This window comes from Marmota flaviventris, chromosome X (genome assembly GCF_047511675.1).
Source record: "Marmota flaviventris isolate mMarFla1 chromosome X, mMarFla1.hap1, whole genome shotgun sequence".
NCBI classification, from domain to species: Eukaryota; Metazoa; Chordata; class Mammalia; order Rodentia; family Sciuridae; genus Marmota; species Marmota flaviventris.
Window position 1 is genome coordinate 711,557 of NC_092518.1, and position 23,168 is coordinate 734,724.

A 23,168-nucleotide genomic window follows, 5' to 3' on the forward strand; every position below is an offset into this window, starting at 1 on the left:
GCAGCCAGACAGTTCCCTACACGCGCATGCTCCGGCAGATACTCCCAAGACGCCAGATACTCCCCTGCACCCAGATGCTCCCAGCAACCAGGTACTGCCCTGCGCTCACTCCCAGCCAGATACTCCCCTGCAGCCAGATACTCCCCTGCAGCCGGATACTCCCAGGCAGCCAGATACTTCCCTGTAGCCAGATACTCCCCTGCACCCGCATCCTGCCAGGCAGACAGATACTCCCCAGCACCCAGCTACTTCTCTGAATGTAGGTCGGCCCTGGCATCCAGGTGCTCCCCTGCATACAGATGCTCCTCTGAACAGAGGCACTGCCCTTCGTCCAGATGCTCCTTGTGCACCCAGATACTCCTCTGCTCCCAGGTGCTCCCCCCATCCAGACCCTCCTTCGCACTGGGATCCTTTCCTGTCCAGATACTCCCTGGCCCCCAGATGTCCCCCCGTGCGGCGTGTGTCCAGTGGGTGGAACGTGGGTGTTTCTTGCTCACCATTTCTGGAGCCTGTACCAGGGGTTGGGCCCTGTGGACGTGGGGTCTGGTTGAACACGGGGGAGCAGCTCCTCCCGTGGTGGCCGGGAGTGTCCTCCTGGGGGATCCGCGGTCACTGGAACGGGTCCCTTCCCTGCGGTGACAGCCGACTTTTCCCCACTGCGTGGGGGGCAGCAGCTCCTCACCTTGGGCCGCTGCCCACACCCAGGCCCCCAGGGACGGGCTCCAGTGGAGTCCAGCTGCAGCCGGTCAGCCTCGGATTCCGACTTCTCCCGCCAGAACACGAGTCTGTCCACTCGGGGTGGCCAGTGGCCCGGGGTGGCCAGCGGCCCAGGGGAGTGAAGGAGAGCCCTGGTTGGCCGGCCAGAGAAGGCAGCCCCGTGGGGAGGGCCTGCCTGTCCCCCCGGCAGGGCCTCAGCAGCCGCTGTGTGCCGGGCAGCTCCCCGCCGCAGCCCTGGTGGCCGGTCCGACACCCGTGTGGACAGCGTGCTGTCCCCTGATGTGGGGGAAAGCAGGGGGGGCCGTCCTCCTGGGTCCTAGGCCTTTGCTCAGGAACCGCCTGCATTTGGGGGTGCGCACGGCCGGTCCCCACGGGTAAGGGCTCTGCCCCTCCCCCATGGGCACCGCTTCCCCCAGGACGGGCCTAGGAGCCCCTTCCTCAGGGGCGGGGGAGCAGTCACGTGGCCCAGCCTCACGGCATTTGAACCTTCCTGTCCGTCTTTGCCACGACCACTCGGATTCATGACCCGTCTGTCCTGATCGACCTCTGCACCCAGGTACTCCTCGGCACCCAGATACTCCCCTGCACTCAGATGCTCCCCTGCACCCAGATGCTCCCCTGCACCCAAGTACTCCCCTGCACCCAGATACTCCCCTGCATTCAGATGTTCTCTGTACCCAGATACTCTCCTGCATCTAGATGCTCCCTACACCCAGATGCTCCCCTGCATCCATTTATTCCCCTGCACCCAGATGCTCCCCTGCACCCAGATGCTCCCCTGCACCCAGGTACTCCCCTGTACCAGATGCTCCCCTGCACCCAGGTACTCCCCTGCACCCAGATACTCCCCTGCACTCAGATGCTTCCCTCCACCCAGATGCTCCCCTACACCCAGATACTCCCCTGCACCCAGATGCTCCCCTGCACCTAGATGCTCCCTTCACCCAGATGCTTCCCTGAACCCAGATGCTCCTCTGTACTCAGATACTCTCCTGCATCTAGATGCTGATGCTCCCTACACCCAGATGCTCCCCTGCACCCAGATGCTCCCCTGCACCCAGATGCTCCCCTGCACCCACATGTTCCCTGCACCCAGATGCTTCCCTGAACACAGATGCTCCCCTGAACCCAGATACTACTCTGCATCAAGATACTCCCCTGCACCCAGATACCCCCCATACCCAGATACTCCCCTTGCACCCAGATGCACCTCTGCACCCAGATACTACTCTGCATCCAGATACTCCCCTGCATTCTGATAATCCCCTGCACCCAGATACTCCTCTGCACACAGATACTTCCCAGTAGCCAGATGCTCCTCTTCACCCAGATAACTCTTCAGCACCCAGATGCTCCCTAACAGGAAGAACTTGTCATGAAGTGGCAAGTGTCATAAGATGAACACGGTGGAGTACACCTATCCGGTCACCTGGTAGACCAGCAGGAAGGCAGGGGCATCTGTGGCCAGGATCCTGTGGCTGTCAGGAGCCACACCCCCCACCTCCCTGTGTCACAGGAGAGGTACCTGCCGCATATCGCCAGCCCCGAGGACAATCACACTTCCAGGTTCAAAAGGCCACTTCTACCGAGTGTGTTCCCCTTTTGTTCCAAGGAAAAGGGTCGTATTTAATGGATCACCATAATGTACATAATATCTGACTTCTTATTGGAAACGTCCTCCTTTTCTAAGATTCTCTGTGCTTTATTCTGCAAATATTCACAGAACTTTTTCTACATACCAGAGGCTGTTGGTGAGCAAAGAGACGGTCCCTGTCATTCTTTCCAACAGTCAGAACTTTGGTTGCAATGACATTAAGCAGTTGCCAAGAATGTCCCACTGAGCACCTACGACCGTGAATGCCTCTGGAAGTACATTACGGGGACCCCGTTTCAGTGGGCACGTTGTCATGAATGTCTGGCTTTGTGAAGCTAAAAGGGTTCTGCAGCCTGTTCATGCCCATTGCCAAATCGTTCCACAGACACGCAGCAGATTTGCAATACCTCAAATGATTTCCTGGCGGATCCGAGAACTTTCGAATGAATTCCACCAGGGCTTTGGTGGAAAACAAGATCAAATCAACTGGCTCATATTCTCACATGTGTCTTAGGAAGGAGGTTGGGTGTACAAAAAACAATGTGCACACCGTTCCTGGAAACTGAATAAGCCCTTTGTTCATTTGTGTATGCCATCAGTTTCTTTTCTTATTGATTTGTAGGAACTCTTTACATATTAAAGAGCACCCTTGGGTTGCAACATGGATTAGCAGACATGATTTTTTTACTTTATTCTGAGTCTTTTAAATCTTTAATGGCTATTTTCTTGATCCCACTCTTTATATTTAGTGGCGAGAAGAGATTCCTATATACCAAGTGTAATTTTTTTTCCTTATAGGATAATTTCATACACCCTAAACCATTTAGTGAATTCTCCATTTTCTCCTTTACAGATTTGAAATGCAACAGACATTGGCCACTGCAAAGATTTTGCTATAATTTCTCTGCCCTCATGGATCATTTCATTGACAAAGGAGACGAAACTACATGATTTTAATTATCATAGATTTACTCTTTTAATATCTGATGGAACTAAACACATCCCATTAGTCTTTTTGAAATTTTTTTTTGTCTAGTCTTTACTCTTTAATTCATTTTGGCTCCAGAGATTGAACCCAGGGGTGCTTAACCACAAAGCCACATTCCTAGCCTTTTTAAATTTTTTTTTAAAAATTTTATTTTGAGACAGGGTCTCACTGCTTTGCCTAGCACCTCACTAAGTTGCTGAGGCTGGCCTCCAACTTGCGGTCCTCCTGCCTCAGCCTCCCGAGCCACTGGGATGACAGGCGTGCACCACTGCACCCAGCAGTGTTTAATTTTTACGTATGGGAATCACACCCCCCAGGGACCCATCTCCTCCATCGTTAATTTGCTGTGTGCGGAGCTGAGCTCTGCCAGCCTCTGATCTGAAACACGGGTGCCCCCTCATCCATGGTCTCACATTCTAAAATTTCAATCATCTGCAGTCGAGCACCACCCCAAACTACTAGATGGAAAATTCCAGAAATCAATCATTTACAAACTTTCAAACCCGAGCTAGTCTGTGTCACGTGAAGACATCCGGTCCCGTTGTTCCTGCGTGAGATTCCCCTCTTTGCCCCGTGTATCCACGCTGTATATGCTACCCTCCCGGTACTGGGTAAGGAGCCATCTTGGTTATCAGATCCGGTCTCTCAGGATCCCAATGCTGGTGTCCAGGTCACTCTGCCTTTAATGGATAATAGCTCCAATACTCCAGAGTGATTGTGCGAGCCATTTGAAGCTCAAATTCCGGTGCCCATGTCCCTTCTGGCTGAGACACAGACCCCTGTGGGTCTCGGTGCCACAACAGAGCCCATATGGTTTGCAAGAGAGACCCAAACCCGTGCTCTCTGGTTGCATGCAGAAGATCTCTTCAGAAACCCTTGGTGGCACCTGGCTATGTCCAGTATCTCCCAGGTCCCCCAGGCCCTCCCTGTGCGTGCCCAGCGTCCAGTAATATCATACTCCCTGTCTCTGCTTTCATGATGTGTCCCTCTCTCCAACTCCACACACATTAACTTGCTCTCTATAACGCATGTGGCTCCTCACAGATAAGTGTGCGGAAGTTTGTTGATTGACTCTACCAAAGTATCCAATATGGCAGACTTCAAACCTGCGCCGGCTTCTGTCGCCCTCGAATGGCTCAGGTGACAGACAGAGAGGGCCACGAGGATCCCTCGCCCCTTCTGACTGTTGGTTCTGCTGCTCACAGAGATAATTGGGGGCTGCAGGGAGAGGAGGGGATTCTTTGAAGTCCCTGGGATCCTGGATTACAGCGGCCATGCCCTGACCCTCTGTGCAGGACTTTGCATGCATCATGGGGTCCCGGTGACAGAGGGGTCTCAGCCAAGCCAAGCACAAGTGCGGGCTGCGCACTCCAGGGTGCACGAGTCCCCGTGGCTGAGCAGGTGCGCAGCGGTGGCGTCCAGGAGCCGCCGCGGATGCTGAATGATTGGCACGTGGCCCCGCCCAGGTCGCCCCAGGGCCTGCGCTGGTGCCATTGGCTGGGACAGTTCGGAGCAGCCGGCCCTGGGCGAGCGTGTGAGCACTCGTCCCCGGGCTCCGTGGAATCCGGGCTCGGGCCCAGTCGGGTGCTCCTGGCACGGGGAGCGCAGCGCGCGCGCGCGGCTGGTTTGGTGTTTCCCACTTGGACACAGCGCTCGCTGCCCGCCCAGGCGGGGACAGCGGAGTCAACAGGGCAGGGCGGGGCGGCCGGAGACCAGCTGCGACGTGGGACGGACGCTCCCGGGGACCTCAGCCAGCCATGGAGACCCGGCGGGGGCTGCCCGGCCTCGTGCTGCTCCTGTGTCTGCTGCCGCGCGCCCCAGGTGAGCACGGGGCGCCCCGCGAGCCCGGGATCCCGCAGGTCCGCGTCCTGCAGAGAGTTGACGCCAAAGTTTACTAAAGAATCGCCAAGACGCTCCGCCTCCCAGGCTCTGGGATGGGGCATCGGGTTGCGCAGGGACCTCGGGACTGTAGGGTGGAACCGCATCCAGAAGGTTCGCGGGACCCCGAGTGTCCTTCCAGGGCATGATGGACAGAGGGGATTGGGAGAGGCAGAATGGTCGGTCAGGAAGGGACGGGCTTCCTCCAGACGGGTCTACACTGGCCTTTCTTGTCTGTCCTGTTTGAAGACAGGGTGTCATTAAGACAGGAGCTGGCTGCGTATGGGCGGAGGAGATGCCCAGGGCTGGTTCTGGTGACCAAAAACCTCAGGGGGACACTTACACACTCCGATGCCACCTGTCGATCTCGCCTCCCGTGCATTTGGCCTGAGACAACAGGACTTTGAAATCCAGACTTTCTTGCTTCAGTTTGGGGGTCACGGTCCACATGTAGAAGGTCCAGAGATGGCCACCAACAATAATTGGAAGTCACTTGCTTTATCTAGCCACCGGGGTTCGTTGGAAATGGATGGGGACGTCGGCTGACTGGCCGTTGGTCAGGTGCATAAATTTCCAGGGCCTTGTTCATTTGCCCTTGAAAAGGGTCTTTCTGGTGGCCGGAAGGGTGACATGAGTTCTCCGAGTGCCTCCTGTATTCCTTCGTCCGTTTTCCGTCGACAGCACGAAATACCTGAGGCCGGGTGTTTTATTAAGAAGAGAGGGTTGTTGAGCTCCTAGGTTGGAGGATGGCAGTGTGAACAGCCTGGTCGCGGTGCTGGGGACGTCCCCAGGCTCCACGGCAGGTGGGTGGTGTATGCCTGAGGTGCATAATGCCTACTGAAACACTGATTGTGGGCTGCGAGGGTTGAGGAGGAGGCAGGGCAGTCGGTACCGGGCAGGTGTGTTTGCAGAACTGTTCTCTGCCTGAGGCTGCGGTGGTTTCCGTGCAGTGCGGTGGCTGTGGTGGGGGTCTCTGGTGACAGTCCCTGCAAAGTAGACCGTGAGCTGATTCTGCAGAGAGCCTGGGAGACCCGTGGGCTTTGAGGTGCTCAGACACTGGACAGAAATGCAGGGAGGGAGGGCGGCTGCCCAGGGGACAGTGGCCTCTCCTTGTTTGTTACTTTGTTTCTTTTTGTGTCTGCAGAGCTCAGAATCCACCCCCCCCCCTGGGTTTCCCACGTGCTGGGCAAGGGCTCCAGGGAGTTCCTCAAGGTCCAGAGACTTAGAAAGCCGTTGTGCAACCGCTTTCCGAGAAACCCAAAAAAATCCTCTTTATAGGAAAAAAAAAATTAAAAAAAAAAAATCGTGGAGAGTGCCCTGTGATCTCGGCGGCTCCGGAGGCTGAGGCAGGAGGCTCACGATTTGGAGGCCAGCCTTAGCAACTGAGCGAGGCCCTCAGCAGCTTGGGGAGACTCTGTCTGTAAATAAAATGCAAAAATAGGGCTGGGGAAGGGGCTCAGGGGTGGAGGGCCCCTGAGGTCATTCCCTGGTGCCAAAAAAAAAAAAAAAAAAAAAAAAAAACCCAACTGTCACTAGGAAAGGCAGATGTTTTGCAGATGCGGTGACAGTGGTTTGCACAACACAATAGAGGAGCCAGCTGTGTTTGCCATCAGGCGGCCTCGGTAGACTTGAATTCAATTCCGCGGCGCTTCGTGTGCAAATTCTGCTGGAATTGGTGCTGCGCCCGCCCAGGGCTTTAGAAACCCTTAAAAAAAAAAAAAAACATATATTATTATTATTTTTTTATTTTTTCCCTTCATTTCCAAGCCCCGCCCTGGGGCCTGTTTTCTCCTCTGGGTGGAACCGAGCCGCGGGGTCTGGGCTGCTGGCTGTGTGCACGGGTAACCGGCGGCGGGTGTGGACAGAGGTCGGGATCGGAGGGTCTCTGCAGGTGGCATGGTTTTGCACCAAATGCGGCCGGGGCCGGGGTCTGGTTGCAGCACGAGGCCGCGGATGTCTCAGCTGCATTCACAGCGCCCCCTGCAGGACCCGCCGCACGACTTCTCTCTGTGCGCATGCGCGGGGCCCGGGGCATCTCGTGCAAAAAATGCTGCGCTCTGCGCAGGGGCGAGTCTCCACCGGCCTTCCCCGGGGACCGGCCACCGAGGACCAGCCTGAAACCAGAGGACAGCACAGCAGGCTGCTGTCCCCGACTCCTGGGGGGTGGGGGCTGGGGGTGGGCTAGGGGTCCCAGAACACAGCAGGGTTGGATTCAGAGGCCACACAGCGCAAGTCACCAAAAAGCAAGTCAGAGACACGTTCTGAAGTCCGTGGCCTCCCGAGAGCGAGATGCCCGCGCGATGTCCACCGCCCGGGCTGGCCGCGCCCTGAGCGCCCCCCCCCCCCCCCCCCCCGTCCCGGGGACTCTTGGCTGGGCTCCCCGCCCCCATCGCAGGGCAGATTCCCGCCCATCTCGCAGGACAGGGGCTGGCGCCACGCCTGGCTTTCGGGAGGCCAAACCGGGAGGCCCGGGTGGCACCCACGCCCTCCCCGCGTGTGCGTGAGTCACGCTGCCCGGGGACACTCCTACTTGGAAAGCGATTCTCAAAACCAGGCAAAACCTCGCCCGGCCAGTTTGCCCGGCCTCCTCTGGGGCCCCTCCCGCATCCTGCCCGCAGGAGGCCATGGGATGAATAGGGAAGAGGCTCGGGAGGCCCAGGCGGGAGGATCGTGAGGTCAAAGCCAGCCTCAGCCAAAGCGAGGCCCTAAGCAACTCAGGGAGACCCTGTCCCTCAATGAAATGCAAAATAGGGCTGGGGACGGGGCTCAGGGGTCCAGTACCCCTGAGGTCAGGCCCCAATACCCCTCCCCAATAAAGAAAAGAGAAGACAGGACAGACAAGGGGTGCAGGAGGGGGGTCTCTGGAAGTCACCTCCGTGGGCCAACCGGCCCCTGCTGCGGACTGGTGATATCTGGGGACAGTCTCCAGCCCTGCCCTCCTGGCTTCTCTGATAAGACCCAGCCTCCACCCCACTGCTGTTGGGAAACAGCGTTTCAGAGAGGCCAGCCTCCACGGAGGGACGGACATAAGGCAGAGGGTTTGGCTCTGTGGGACACTGGGTGTGGCCTTGGGAGCCCCGGGGAGGGCGGTGGCTCCCTCACAGGGCACCTGAAAGGCTGGGAAGAGCCCGTGATGTGGTTGGAGCCGCTGACCTTTGCCTGTAGCAGGGCACCCCAGGGAGTGGGGAGACTTGTGGCTGGGGACACCCAGTATCCGGCTCCCGGGGTTTCCCCAGGCCCCGCCTCCGTTGGGACTTGGTGACTGGGCCCGAGTCTAAGTGCAGACTCAGCCTCTGCCCTGCCCTTCACCTCCTGGTGCCCCGGGTTTCTCACCTGGGAAATATGCATGGTAGTGATGCCAAGGTCCTGGGGCAGATGAGTGGGTGGGATTCTTGAAATGCCACCAACAGGACTGGACAGGCTGTCCCCAACCACCCACCGTCATTCCTTACACGGTCACCCTTAGGTATCCTGGAGGGTGGCTGCAGGGCCCCCTCCGATACCACGACCCACAGAGACTCGATTCCCACGTACAAAATGACTGGGGCTCAGGGGAGTCAGATCCTACAGCGTGCCGCACAGTGGGGTGATCTTGGTGCCCAGAGGGACCGGCGGGCCATGCAGGCAGGAGCACAGAGGTCCCTGCAGTTGTCATCTGTCACCTTTTGCTTCCCCATGTGACTTGTGCCCTCTCTGCTCCCAACAGCTCAGGGAGACTTTGACCTGGCGGACGCCCTGGATGACCCAGGTAAGTGCCCATGTTTTCAGTGGGGCTTGGCCTGGTCCCCGCTGGGCCAGGGCTCTGGGGTCAGCTGGCAATCCCTGGGGGCTGAGGTCTGCTTTCTCTCCAGGGAGGCCAGCCTCCTCGGGAGACCCACAGATGCCCTTCTAGAAGCCTGTCTGCAGAGGTCCACTTTGGCCATCGGTTCCTACCCTTGTCTCGCTAGATCTGAGCCTGTGGTCCAGGGGTACGCAGGGGACTTTGGTGAGGCACTGGACTCCTGAGCCCCGTCCCCAGCTTAGAAGAGGAAAAATTTATTTGGGGCTCATGGTGTCCAAGGTCCAGTCCCTGGTGGCCGACTCCATGGCTCTGGCCCAAGGGGAGCAGAACAAGATGGCGGCAGGGCCTGGAGGAGGAGAGCAGCTCAGGACAGGGCACCAGGGAGCAGAGAGAGCTCTGCTCACCAGGGACAGGACAGAGACCCCAAAGGCACAGCCCAGGGACCCCCCTCCTCCAGCCACACCCCACCTGCTGCAGTCACCACCCAGTGAGTCCAAACAAGTGGATTAATCCACTTATTAAGCTACAGCTCTCATAACTCTATCATTACACCGCTGAAACACAGGAGATTTGGGGTGTCACCTCCACCTAAACCATAGCGTCCACACAGACAGGAAGTAGATTATGGGGGGCTCTGGGAAGGAGGACTGGGCATGCTGCCCCCCGGTTCCCGTTCTCCAGCCACTTCCTACCAAGGGAATGCCAGACAGCTTTTCAGACAGAACTTCCAGTAGACACTCGGGTCCTTGGAAGGACTCTGGCCGTTGGACACCCGGGATGTGTGTCCAATCTTCTCTGCTCTGTGAAGACTGCAACCCCCTGCTGCCCCCACACGCCCACCTGCACCCACACCTAAGTCACAGAGCAACGTTGCACCTTGAGCACTCCCCACCTGATACCCGCATCCATGAATTCTGACCACCCAAGGCTCCGGATGTTCCCGTGTGCACCGTGGGGTGATCTGGGTGTCCAGAGGGACCGGCACCTCTTCTGGTACTAGTGGGCACCCAGCTCATGTTTGCAGCGTGAATCAATGAGTGGGTCAGAGGGAGTGAGGAGACGCACCATTTCGAAAGCTGAAAATATCTCTTGACTTGCTTTTCCCAATCCTATCAAGGGTGGCTTTATCTAAGCTTCACAGATGCAAACACCTGCCGTCCCAAGGCCCGCGGCTCCCGTCCTGGGTGCTGTCGTCCCTGCTGGCCATCTGTGGGCACCTACACAGCCCCTGGGCAGCTGGCGGACAGACAGCCATTCCTTATAGCTTTGCAGTTTCTCTTCATGGTTTCTTTTGAACGAGGACGTGGACGCCCTTTCTCCGAGCAGCCGATAAATCTTGGCGGCTCACGGAATCTGTCTTCTCTCTTTGTTCGCAGAACCTACCCCGAAGCCAAGCTCAGGTGAGTGGCCGCTCCGGGCATCACGGGGGGCCGCACCCTGGGCTGGAGGCTTTGGCAGCGATGGGTGTGGACGCTTTGTAGGGCTGTTGTAGGGTGTCGGGGGGAGGGACGGGGGGCCGGTCAGTGGACGTTACAAGCAAATGCAGGTCACCGGGCAAATGCAAATCAAAGAAGCCACCGTGAGAAGGTCCATCGTATTCACTAGGAGGGTTAGGCTTTTAGAAATAGATAACGTCAGGTTTTGATAACACAGCAAGCCGTGTTTGTAGAAGCACGATTCGGTAAAGCCAAAAGGTGGGCATGGGGCCCATCAAACGATGGATGGATGCACACGATGTGGTCCGTCCACGCTGTGGAATATGACTAGGCCATGAAAAAGGAACAAGGCGGCCCATGTACCCTGGAATATTACCGAGCCATGAAAAGGGATGAAGCCCCGACACCAGCTACAACATGAACATCAGTCTCTCGGTGACAAAGGCCAGACCCCAAAGGGCACAGAGCCCAGGATCCTGTTTATATAAAGTGGCCAGAACCGAGAAATCCAAAGAGATGGGAAGTGGGTGACTGGTGGCCAGGGGCCGGCCCAGGGGCGCACACCTGTCATCCCAGCGGCTCAGGAGGCTGAGGCAGGAGGATCACGGGTTCAAAGCCAGCCTCAGCCAGAGCGAGGCCCTAAGCAGCTCAGGGAGACCCTGTCTCTCAATAAAATGCAAAACAGGGCTGGGGACGGGGCTCAGGGGTCGAGTGTCCCTGGGTTCAGTCCCTGGTGCCGCCCACCCAACCCTCCAAAAAAGGGTCACCATTGCCCGCCCTGCAGTTCCTGAGCCGACCACTGGGGGCGGTAGTGAGCTGCTCAGGTCGGTCTCAATGACAACTCGCGGATGCAACGCGTTCTGTTTGGCGCGCTTTGGGGACCCGGGGCTGGTTCCCGCCCTGGGGGCAGTGCGTGTCCTGGTCCATCCAGCTCCTGGGCAGCTCAGAGTACCAGTCAAAAGGACAATGCCAAATAATCCTGGGGGCCGCTGGGTAAGTCAGCCAGCGACAGTTGGGGACACCTGCCTTGGGCCCCAGAGGGCGTATTTCGAGGACCAAAATGATGTAGGGGACTGACCAAGGAGGCCTTTAGGAAAATGGCCATGCGTGGGTTTAGGGTGATGTGAGGCATGGAGGGGCCCCAGGCTTGCGATAAGTGACAGGTGTCCATGTGGAGTTGGTCACCGTTGAAATGCAGAGGGACCCGGGTGCGGGGCGCACGCCTGTCCTTCAAGCCACTGGGGAGGCCGAGGCAGGAGGATGGCGAATTCAGAGCCAGCCTCAGCCACTTAGTGAGGCCGTAAGCAGCTCAGGGAGACTCAGGAAGGGGCTGGTCAGGTAGGAGCAGGTGGGTACCCAGGGCCAGGGATGGGGTCCCCCAGGAGCGTTTCACAGAGTCTACATCCACTATGAGTCTACACCTCTGTAAGGTGGTCATGTCACCTCTGAACCTTCCTGCTTGGTCTCACCCGTGACCTTTGGGGACGCCACCTGTCTAGACGGTAGCAGGACGTGCACAACAACTGTATAAAGAAATATGGAAACAGAGGGCGAGTGGCACCCGAACTTGGAGCCCGGGACAGGGCGCCCTAAACAGGACTCGGTGGCTCTTGGGCGGGGCTTGGAGCTCCGTGGGGCGGCACCTGCCGGGCGCCAGGCCCATCCTGGGGAGCCACTCGTGGGGCGTTTTGCAACCAGGGACGGAAATGACCTGATGGAGGGTGACAGTTATGATCATTATTTTTAAATGATAAAATACTTAGCGACATGTCAGTCAAAGGCAGACGTCGGGGACCTGGCGTGGGGTTCCCCGTCACCAAAACCACCACAGTCCCCCGCCCGGAGCTCCGTGTGGGACGTCCCGGCTGCGGGGACATCGTGGTGGGTGCCACACGGGCCGCGGCCGCGCTCTGGGAAGACAGGACCCGGTCGGTGTGGTTTGGATACGAGGGTCTCCCGGAAGCTCATGGGGACCCCTGCAAAAGTGCTCAGAGGTCAGACCATTAGATGAGGACAGGTGTGACCTAGAAGTGGATTAATCCACTTGGATGGACTCACTGGGTGGTGACTGCAGCAGGTGGGGTGCGGCTGGAGGAGGGGGACCCTGGGCTGAGCTCCATCTCAGAAGCACATAAAAAATAAAAATTAAAATTAAATAAATTCACGGAGGACAGAGAAGGAGAGCGGTGTGGACACCCGGGAAGGGACTTTGAGTGGACTGTGTCTGGGGACTTGGGAACCGTCCTCGTCGCATAGAAAACAGGGCAAGAGACCAGGAAGCAGGGTCAGGGCCGGGCAATGGGCTGGTCCTGAGTTGCTTAGAGCCTCGCTAAATTGTTGAGGCTGGCCTCCAACGTGCCATCCTCCTGCCTCAGCCTCCTGTGCCGCTGGGAAGACAGACGTGGGCCATGGCACCCAGCCTGAGGTGAGTGTCCCGCAGAAGGGTCATGGAAGGATTTGGGGGGTCTTCTAAGCCTGCACCCTTGTTCCCACAGATATCTACCCCAAGCCCAGGCCCCCTCACGGCCCCCAGCCTGCAAACCCGGACAGCGGAGGCAGTAAGTTCCCTCGAGCCAGCCTCGGCCCCAGGAGGCTCCCAACCCAGGAGCTTGGGGAAGACAAAATTCAAGGGACACTTTTTGTTCTTGTCCCTGACACTGAACGGGAGGGACCGCGGGTCCTTTCCCTAACACCGGGGGCCGGTTCTTCTTCTTCCCAGCTCTGACCACTTGCCCCGGGGCTTTCCCTGCGCAGGACCTGTCAGAGCCACGGGGTCTGGACGCTGGCCCTTCCCCTCCCCGAGTGACTCACCAACCCGAGGGCCTGGCCCAGGTCCCAGCTCGGGCAGGGCCCTGTGTGACTCAGAGCTGCATGTTCCCATTCCTGCCTCCGCGCACAGGAAGGCGGCTCCCTGGCTCCGGTTCCGGGGTTTGAATGTAGCGTGCAGAGCTGGACGGTTAATTTGCAGCCCCCCCCTGTGGCCGGTATCCAAGAGGGTGTGTCCAGAGCATCCCCAATGTAGGCAGTGCTGCCTGCAATGTCACTCCAGTGGTGACTGACAATCCAGAGGTCCTTTACCCCACAGCCACAGAGGCATCAGGCAGAGAGATTCCCGCCGAAAGAACACCCCATGCAAAGGTCCTGGGGCCGGCAGCTGGTGGTGTGCAAAGGTCCTGGGGTGGGCACACGCTCGGGGTGAGCGTGTCACGCTTTCCCTGAAATCCCCGCGCTCTCTTCCTGCAGATATCTACCCAAGGCCGAAACCCCAGCCTCGCCCACAGCCTGGGAGCTCCGATAACAGCGGAGGAGGTAAGGACCTTGAGTCCCCGTTCCGATTCCGGAGGTGACTGATCCGGGAGCACTTGAAACTCCATACGCAGCGCTCCTCGGTGAATTCCCCTCTGGAACAGTTTCACAGCGGGCTACATGGGTTGCTGGCCAGCGCCCGGGGATTGCATGACATATAGGTCCGTCTGGCTTTGCCCGTGTCACGTGCTGACATATAGTGGCTTTATCGTGAGGGAGGTCATTTTGGACCTGAAAGAGGAGGAGGTTCTTGGGCCGTGGGGAGCAGGGGCTGAGGCTGGAGACCCCTCCAGGGCCGAGGTGAGGGTCAGGGGGCTGCATTGGCCATTGGAGGCCCCGCCAACCAGGGGCGGGAGGAGATAGGGTGGCGCCTGGGCAGGGAAGGGGCACAGCATCCTGATGGGAGACTCTGAGCAGGACGTGCCCCAGGACCCTTGCACGGGCCCTCCCAGGTGACAGCAAGGCAGGCCCCTCTGTTTGCAGAGCGCAGTTCCTGAAGGCTGGTGGCCAGTGTCCCCGTCTGCCCACAGGACACCCAGCCGACGTGTCTGTGGGGTCCCTGGGTGTCCTGGACCTGCACAGGGCTTGTCCCCGACACAGGCTCCCGACCTGTGGGTCCGGCAGGGGTGTGTGGGCGGGACGTGAGCCTCACGCTGTGCCTCTGCCCCACAGGGTACCATCACAACGACGATGATGGACGCTACCCGCCCAGGCCCAGGCCGCCCGCAGGTACGTAGGTGCAGAGCTGCTTTGAGCCTCAGGTGTGTCCAGAGAGGGTGGGTGTGGACAGACCCCATGAGGACGGAGGTCACACCTGCAGGACACAAACAGGGTCTGTCCATCCCTGCATCGGGGGCTTGTGCACCGACCCACCTCTCAAGACCTGTGCTCACTCAGGGCACCAAGGTGCATCCCTGGGACTCGGGAGGCAGAGGCAGGAGGACCGCAAGTTGGAGGCCAGCCTCGGCAACTTAGCAAAGCTCTAAGAGACCCAGCGAGACCCGGTGTCAAAACAAAAACTCAAAAGGGCCGTGGGTGTGGCTCAGAGGTTAAGCTCCCCTGGGTGCAGTGCCCAGGACGGAAGGAAAAGAAAATCATGGTCATTTTCAGGTAAAATGACCTACCTGTGGCTATACAGAAGGGGGTTAATAGACCTTCATGTGTATACAAATGGATAGAACTTTGTGCATATGGACCATCTTTCTATATAGGTCTATGAATCTTTCTGCATTCAGCATGTGCAGAGCTGCCCCTAAACACACATATATCGTGTCTGTGTGTACATTTTATGTGTCTATTATATGTTCATGCATATTCACATCATATTTGCATATAATATCCATATGCAAATATATGCCTGATATTTGCACATATTATTTATATGTAAATATATGCACGATATTTGCATATAATGTTTATATGTAAATATATGCATGGTGTTTGCATATATTTATATGCACATATATGTATGATATTTATATGCAAATATATGCATGGTATTTGCATAGACATTCATACGTATATATGCGTGGTATTTACATATGATAATTATATGCAAATGTATGCCTGTCTGACCCTGCAGGTACCTTTTTCTGTGAATTTGCATGAATGTCTGTATGGCCCTATACAAAGCATGTCTACCCTCAGGTATGCACCTTTCTAACACGTATGCACACATTTATATGTTTGTACCCTTTAATGTCACATGCTTATATCTCTTGATGTGACTTTAGGTATCCACAGATATCTTTATGCAAAGATCTACATTTTTCCACGTGTGTACCCACATATGCGTATATCTAAAGAGGTATGAAGACATTACATATATATAGGATTTTTTTTTGTACTAGGGATGGAATCCCTAAGGGACAATGTATTGCCGCACCCCCAGCCCCTTTCTACATTTTATTTAGAGACAGGGTCTCGTTCAGTTGCTCAGGGCCTCGCTAAATGGCTGAGGCTGGCTTTGAACTCACCAGCCTCCTGCCTCAGCCTTCTGAGCCGCGGGCATGACAGGCGGGTGCCACCGCGCCTGGCCAGAAATAGATCTTTCTGTAGGTCTCTATGTGAACTTCTAATGCAAATTCTCTGCGTTTGGAAGGGGACGGTCCACACAGACCCATGCACCAAAAAAAATAAAAAATAAAAAAATAAATAAAAAATAAAAAAATAAATAAAAAATAAAAAAATAATAATAATAATAATGAGAGCGTTCACGATCGGGATCCTCGGAGGGGCTGTACTTCCGAAGCGGGTCATTCTGGCCCGGGGCTGCCGGTCCCTCAGAAGTCTCTCTGCAGTAGCAGCATGCACCCATAGTGATTCAATGTGGCAGATCCGGTCGTGTGAAGCCAAGGAGTCTCCACAGCTGGTCCTGGTGTGAGATTTATCACGTGGACGACGTCACTTTGGCGGGATCACCTTGGCCATCCTACCCGTCGGTCACCACTGCCCGTGAGACAGGCTCGGCCTGCTGACCCTAAGTCCCTCCTTCTCTGTCTGACAGGAGGAGGTGGCAGCGGTGGATATAGCGGTGGATCTGGTGGCTACGGACACACAGACGGTGCGTCCCGTGGGCTCTGGGTGGCGCTGGGCAGCGGGGACCCAGGTGCTGGAATTTCTGGTTCCCCTTGGGTTCCGCCTGGGCCTGGTATCTGGGGTCCTCTGTCAGCTGGGCCGCCTTGGCTGGGGTCAGGGCCTCTGAGCATCTGTCTGTGCTGGGAGGACCCCGTCTGTCCCCCGGGAGCCCAGGCTCTGCACCCACAGCTCTGTTTAATGGGGAGCGAGACTCTGATGCAGCGTCACCCGAAGGAGCCCACGCGGTGACATGGGAATTCCTTGGGTGGTTGGCCTCCAACTCGTGATCCTCCTGCCTCAGCCTCCCGAGCCGCTGGGATGACAGGCATGCACCTGGCCCGAGCTCAGTTCTTGTAACTCTGGTCCCAGGAGACTGGGAAGCTTGGGGCGTGAGAGAGACGCGGTATTTGGGAGTCTGCAGTTGGAGCTCTGCTTGCTAACGTCACTCTCCACCCAATGGAAGGCCCAAAGCAGACTTCATATGTCAATAGCCTGTGGCATTTCACTAATGCAAAAGGTGGGCCGTGTTATCAGTGGACGTTGGCACAACCCTGCAGGCTCCTCCCGAGGCCTCTCTCTCCCCTGGGCTGGCAGCCGCCGTCTTCTCCCTGTGTCCTCCCGGGGCGTCCCTCTGTGTGTGTCTGTGTCCTCATATCCTCTTCTACGAGGACCCCAGTCCTGCTGGGTCAGGGCCACCCTGGGGACCTCAGTGCACCTCCATCCCCTCTGCAAAGACCCGTCTCCACACACAGCACGTCCCAAGGTCCTGGGGCCAGGGCTGCATCATAAAATTTATGCTGGGACCTGGTGTGGGAACAGGGTCTCTGCAGAGGTCGTTAGTGCAGGGTCCCGAGATGGGCTCCTCCTGGGTCAGGGGACCCTCATGCAATGGCCGAGTCCTCCCAAGAGACAGAGGAGGGGACACAGGCACAGAGGAGGAGCCCCGTGGAGACGGAGGCAGAGACGGCAGTGAGGGGCCACCAGCCCAGGGCCACCTGGAGCCCAGGAGCTGGACAGGCAGAAGGAGCCCCCTGGAGCCCTGGAGGGAGCTCAGCCTGGGAGCCTGGTCCAGCCTCTGCCCTAGGGGCTGCAGGAGCTGTGAGCTCTGGCGCTGTCCTGCCCGTGTGTGTCCTAACCTGGCCGGGAGCCTTGGGGACTGGCCCTGTGTCTGGTCCAGTGGTCTTTGGAGCCTCACAGGGAACAGGCCCGGGAGCCGCCTGGACGGGGCCTCCGCTGCTGGTCACTTACGGGGTCCTGGCTGGGTCACTCCTCACCGCTGGGCGGGGCTGCCTGTGTCCTCCGGAAGAGGGAGAGGGTCGCAGGCCCTGGAGGCCCCGGGTGCCCGGGAGCCAGTCCCTGGGGGGCTTGGGCAGGGCTGGGCTCGGGTGTGGGGCCTGCGCCCTGCGGGTCCCGGGGTCCAGTCCCGCCTCTCACGGGTCTTTCTGTCCTGCAGGCAGAGGGGGTTACAGACCCAAACCTCGTTATGGAAATCCCTATGGTAAAGGAAGGGACGCGCTGGGCGACGCTGTCCTCGCGCCCCACTAACCCTCGGCCTGGCGTGGGAGGGGGCCCGCCTGTCCCCCCGCGGGGCCACTAACGTACCCAGGTCTGCGATCCCTGTGCTCACGCACCTTGATGCTCGGGAGCTGTTTTGCACGCAGCCTTAACATCTTGAGGGGAGCTGCGGCCCTCGGGTGCACGTGTGTGGGCACCTGTGAGCACGCTTTGCGCTCACACGCGTGTGTTTGGGCACGCACACGTGCTCGTGCAGAATGTGCATGATTGCGTGCGTGCACGCAGGTGCGTGTGCATGCACTGTGTTCTAGTGCTCGGTGTGCACGTGAATTGCACACGTGTGTTCTTGCGTACGCGTGTGTGTTTGACCGTGGAGCTGAGGGGTGCGCACGTGTGCAGTCGTCTGTACTATGGTGCGTGCGTGTAGGTGTGTGAGCGCGCGTGCCTGCGTGTGTTTTCTGTGCACACGGAGGTGTGTGGATCCACACTTCTGCACACGCTTGACCGAGTGTGTCAGTGCTGTTCTGCCCTCGGAGGTGCAGCGGGCACGGATGTGTGCGCCTGTGTGTGGACGGGCACACGCGTTGCTGTGTGTCTGCGTGTGCCACGTGCCGTGGTGGGTGTGCGTGCACACTGGTGTAGCTCGCTGCGTGTGTGTGCCTGCGCTGTGTGTCGCACACCCGAGCGCCCCTGCCCACCCCGAAGTCCCTGCGCCTGCCCTCGGCCGGGCCACCTCGCCCCCGTGGCCCGTGCGCTCCGCTTCCGAGCGCGATGCAAACCCTCCGCAGCCCCGCGCCTGCGCCCTGAGCCTCTCAGACGTGCGAGGGCGGAGCTAAGCACGTGACCGTGTCCTGTTCTGTTTGCAGGTGGAGACGGACAGTCCACCTATGGCAACCCACAAGGTGAGCCAGCCACGTCTCATCGGACGCGGGTGGGCGGCTGCGGTATAGACAGGCGCTGCGCCCACCCCGGTGGCCGTCCCCTCGTCCCCCCCGACTGCACTTTTCACGTGTCCTGTCCACAGGCTGCGCCACCCACGGGCATTCACAGGAAGCAGACGTGGGGACAGCCAGGGACTGAGGCGCCTTACAGCCCGGGCTTGGCCTGAGGGTCCTCATGGCGCCTGTGCAGGGGACACTCACTCAGCACCCGGGACAGACAGCAGCGGGCTGGGGGGGGGGGTGTCGTTCTGCTCAGTTAAGCCCTCAAAACCCCCATCGGCCATCTCAGGGCAAAGGACAGAGGACGCTGCGCTCAAAAGGCCAACTAGCAGGGGGACAGGGTCCCCGCCCTCCCAAGGACCTGGTTCCAACCCGCTTGAGCGCAGACGGAGGATGATCGCGACCGTGCTCCCAACCCCGAGGCTGTCCTGTCCACTACGGGAGAGGACAGCGGGACCGGGCATGCCCAGCGGTCACAGTGTCGGCGTGGCCATATCTTAGGTGGACTGGGAAGCAGGTGCCCGGGTTTGGCATCTCAGGAGAACCCCTTGATTCCTTATCATAGCCCCGCTGTCTCGGCCATCTCTGTCCCCTGACCCTGGGAATCGGGTGTGGAGTTCTGGGTGAGGACACCTCGTGTCCCCCTAAATCACAGAGAGCCGAGAACGGCAGAGAAGGCCCTGCAGCCCAGGCTGACCCACCATTAGGTGCCGCCCCTGGGATCCTGTGACTCATGGGAAAGAGGGAGTCTACACGGGGTGGGTGGGGGCCACTTGGTAGAAATGACGCCCCCAATGACGTCTAAGGGGCGCAGAGAGGAAAGCGGTGAGTATCAGTCAGCTGCGCTGCGTAACAAAAGAACCCCCCCAACTGTTTGCTACCCTCGCGGTATTTGATGATGGTGGTTTAAGGCCCACCTGGCCTCCCTGCTCCGAGGTGCTCGGATGGAGGCGGTTGGCCCTCTTGGTTGAAGGGCCGAGTCTCCCCGTAGACCTGGGGCTTCAGCTGAGGCCGCCCCTCTCTGCCTTCGCTGGGATCTCACATCCCTGCAGGGTGAGGCTCGTTCCCTTGGTGGCCAGCAGGGCAGGGCGCCCGAGAGAGAGAGAAGCCACACCCAGCTGAGACCAGCCCAGCCTCCCTTCTGCCAAAGCCCAGCCTCCGGGGAGGCCCACCCAGAGCCCGCCCCCAGAGGAGGAATGCAGCCCAGCCGCCCTGCACAGGGGTGTGGACCTGGGCAGGCGAAGGAGGGAGGCCGGTCCCCCTGGGGAGGCCTGAGAGGCAAGGTAAACAGATTGCGAGGTGACAGTCTTCCCGCCAACACGGTGGCCTCGTCACGGGACATCCATGTCCGTCACCTCCTGCACCCAGACCTGGGCTGGGCGGCTGGAGCCTGTCTGCAGGGACATCGCTGGTGACTCCAAATGCAAACTAAGCTTCCTCCTCTTCTCATTGATCAATCTATTGATCAATCAATCTATCAATCAATCAGTCAATCAGTATATGAACCTACCTACCGATCTACACAGGGATAAGTGTAGATAAATATAAAAACAGTGACATAGTGACATATACGCACCTTTTCTCTTCATAAATACACATACATACGGCTGTGTATGTATACAGAGGTCCCCAACCTCTGTTCTCTGTGCGTGGACACTTTGTAGGAAGGGAGGGTGTTTATGTTTCAGGGCACCAGAGAATCAGCCTGGTTTTGGAAACAACTCTTAGCAGGAATGTTCTAGTTTAAAAAAAAAAAAAAAAAACTATACACACAGCCGGGCACCGAGATGCACGCCTGCCATCCCAGCAGCTCGGGAGGCTGAGGCAGGAGGATGGCGAGTTCAAAGCCAGCCTCCGCCAAAGCGAGGCCCTAAGCAGCTCAGGGAGACCCTGTCTCTCAATAAAATGCAAAATAGGGCTGGGGACGGGGCTCAGGGGTCGAGTGTCCCTGGTACCCAAAATAAAACAAAATAAAACCCTATATACACACACACATGCACACTTATAGATGCACACATAAGTATGTATGTAAATGCATTTAATAGTTATGTTTGTATACATGCAAACACATCCATCCATGTGTGTGTCTATGCATGTATGGGAGTAATTATAGATATAATACATAACGATACATTATATATATTATATCACATAATCACATATACATCACATATCTGATATGATAATGAAATATACATCTCAGATACTATATATATATAATATAATATAATATAATATATTGTATATATGTATAACTATAATATACATCTCATATAATTATGATATATAATTATCTACATAATTATGTAGACTTGATATATTTTACATATTATTTAATATAATTATGTGATTGTTATATATTATACAATCACATTTTATATGTTGCATATTACAATAGGATATGTATCGCATGTGATTATATAAGCTATATAATCACGTGTATTGTACGACATACATTATTTATGCAGAATGTGCATTATGTATATTGCATATTAGATTTTACATGGTCAATTATCACATGTCACACACATAATTCACATATAATTAAATGCTTCTGTTATGCGACACTTTTCTGCCCTGTCCCCCCATGTCTGTGGATTCTACGGCCACAGATTGAGCCCACCAAGCACGGATTGAAAATTGTCCTTTAGCTGGGTCATCAGCTTCCAGCCACCCTAAGTCACCTAGAGGTGGTTTCAAGTGCCCCGGAGGACAGGGGTCCGTTCTGAGCATCCGGGGCTTCGGCAGCCCCGACAGCATGCTGAGGCACAGCCCTGCGGCTGAACCCGAGCCCGTCCATCAAGGGCTGCAGACCCCGGAGCGGACCGTGCAGATCGCGGCCCTGGGTGTCTGTCCCCTGAAGGACGCGGTTCACCAGGCGGCTCCCGGCCAGCGTCCAGGCGCCTCTCCAGGCCCTTCTCCGACCTGCCCTTTTTAGCCGCGACCTGCTCACCAATTTTTTGTCTCAGGCAGACTTTCTTTGTCCACCCTGCAGGCAACACGGTGGCCAGAATCGTGTCCCCGATCGTGTCTGTGGTGGTGGTGGCCTTGGTGGGGGCCGGGGTCAGCTACTTCAAGTCCAACCAGAGGAGAAATTGTTTTCGGGCCAGTGGTAAGTTCCTTCTCTTGTCCCTCTCGTGGTACGGGCTGCTTTAAGCCAGCCAGCAAATGCTTGCTGGTGGCTGCTTTTTACAAACTGCAGGGGCTTAGCCCCTGGGGACCGAGGGAGCCATAGACACTCTCCAACGACAGAACCCAGAACCGGGGGTGGGCCGCTGATGGCGAAGGACCAGTCACATTTTTCACTGGCGTCTCTGGGGTCTGGACGGGAGACCACCCACGTGGAGGTCTGCCCGGGCCTCCGCGGGCGGCCTCCCTCCGGGAGTTTGTGAGGGTCTCCAAAACCTGGCCTCGCGCGCCCTCTGCTGGCCGAGACGCGGTACTGACAGTCCCTGAGCCACTCAGGGAGCCCCTGTCTCTCAATAAAACACAAAATAGGGCTGGGGACAGGGGCTCAGGGGGTCTGAGTGCCCTTGGGTTCAGTCCCCCCTGGTACTAGGAAAAAAGAAGAAAATTACCCTCCGCACTTCGGATCTGATGAGGCCGCATTAAAAAAAAAAAAGAGGCTCACACAAATATTAGTTTTAACTCAAAAAGCAAAGCTTTCGCTGAAATCCCCCGAAATGCATTAGGGATGATGGATGCAGCTTCTCCCCCGGCCCCGACCTGAGACGTCTTCCTTTGGCCCCTTCCCTTCCAGATCCAGAGACGGTGTGAAGGGGGCCAGATCCTCCCGAGGTCCTCAGAAGGACCCCAGGACACCGGGGACCGTCCCGCGGAAAGGCTCCTTTTATATTTCAGTGCATTCCCACCTGCGGAAGGAGGCCAGCTGCCTCCAGAAGGATTCTCTACCTGTGGCCTCCACCCGGCAGCTCCTGCCTTCACGGGGCAGAGCAGGGGGCCTCCACGGAGGCTGAGCCCGGCTGCGGAGGCCAGGGAGCAGATGGGTCTCGGGCATGGAGGCTGGACCTGCAGCCCCTGCTCGGCTGCGGCCATAATTAGTGACACTGACCCTTCGCCCCCTGCAAGGGGCAGGAGGGATTCCCAGGGCTCTCGGTCCCCTGTCTGTCCCCTCCAAATGGAATTTGAGGTTTTAAAATGTAAAGTCACGGATGTTAAAATCCACTTCGTGGAAATGGGCCTTGCAAGACTTTTTTTCTAGAAAATTCTTTCTTTTTTTTTTTTGTACTGGGAATGCAATCCAGGGGTGCTTTACCACTGAGCTTTGTTGCCAGCCTTTTTTTTCAAAAAAAAAAAAAAAAAAAAAAAAATTAAAATTTTGAGACAGAGTCTCGATAAGTTGCTTAGGGCCTCACTGAGTGGTGGAGGCTGGCCTCCAACTTGCCATCCTCCTGCCTCAGCCTCCGCCTTTGGT

At 57.1% G+C, this 23,168-nt stretch overlaps 1 protein-coding gene across 2 annotated transcripts; it reads left to right on the forward strand.

Moving 5' to 3' along the window:
* Nucleotides 1–4,846: 4,846 nt before the first annotated feature.
* Nucleotides 4,847–22,608, forward strand: LOC139703249 (glycoprotein Xg-like). Of its 2 annotated transcripts, XM_071606326.1 has the most exons (11): nucleotides 4,847–5,120; nucleotides 8,884–8,925; nucleotides 10,335–10,358; nucleotides 12,890–12,952; nucleotides 13,638–13,703; nucleotides 14,373–14,429; nucleotides 16,207–16,263; nucleotides 17,731–17,775; nucleotides 18,659–18,694; nucleotides 21,729–21,845; nucleotides 22,494–22,608. In XM_071606326.1, exons 1-11 carry the CDS (start codon nucleotides 5,057–5,059, stop codon nucleotides 22,508–22,510), a joined length of 588 nt encoding a protein of 195 aa, XP_071462427.1. In that variant the 5' UTR covers nucleotides 4,847–5,056; the 3' UTR covers nucleotides 22,511–22,608. The 2 variants fall into 2 exon arrangements, with proteins under 2 accessions (XP_071462427.1, XP_071462428.1); XM_071606327.1 differs by lacking the exon at nucleotides 17,731–17,775.
* Nucleotides 22,609–23,168: the final 560 nt, after the last annotated feature.

Bases quoted from the DNA above. Each gene is read 5' to 3' on its own strand.
- LOC139703249 (XM_071606326.1), top strand. From the start codon at position 5,057: ATGGAGACCCGGCGGGGGCTGCCCGGCCTCGTGCTGCTCCTGTGTCTG. The intron at 13,704-14,372 runs GTAAGGACCTTG...TCTGCCCCACAG, and splicing joins CTCCGATAACAGCGGAGGAG to GGTACCATCACAACGACGAT. The intron at 16,264-17,730 runs GTGCGTCCCGTG...TCTGTCCTGCAG, and splicing joins TGGCTACGGACACACAGACG to GCAGAGGGGGTTACAGACCC.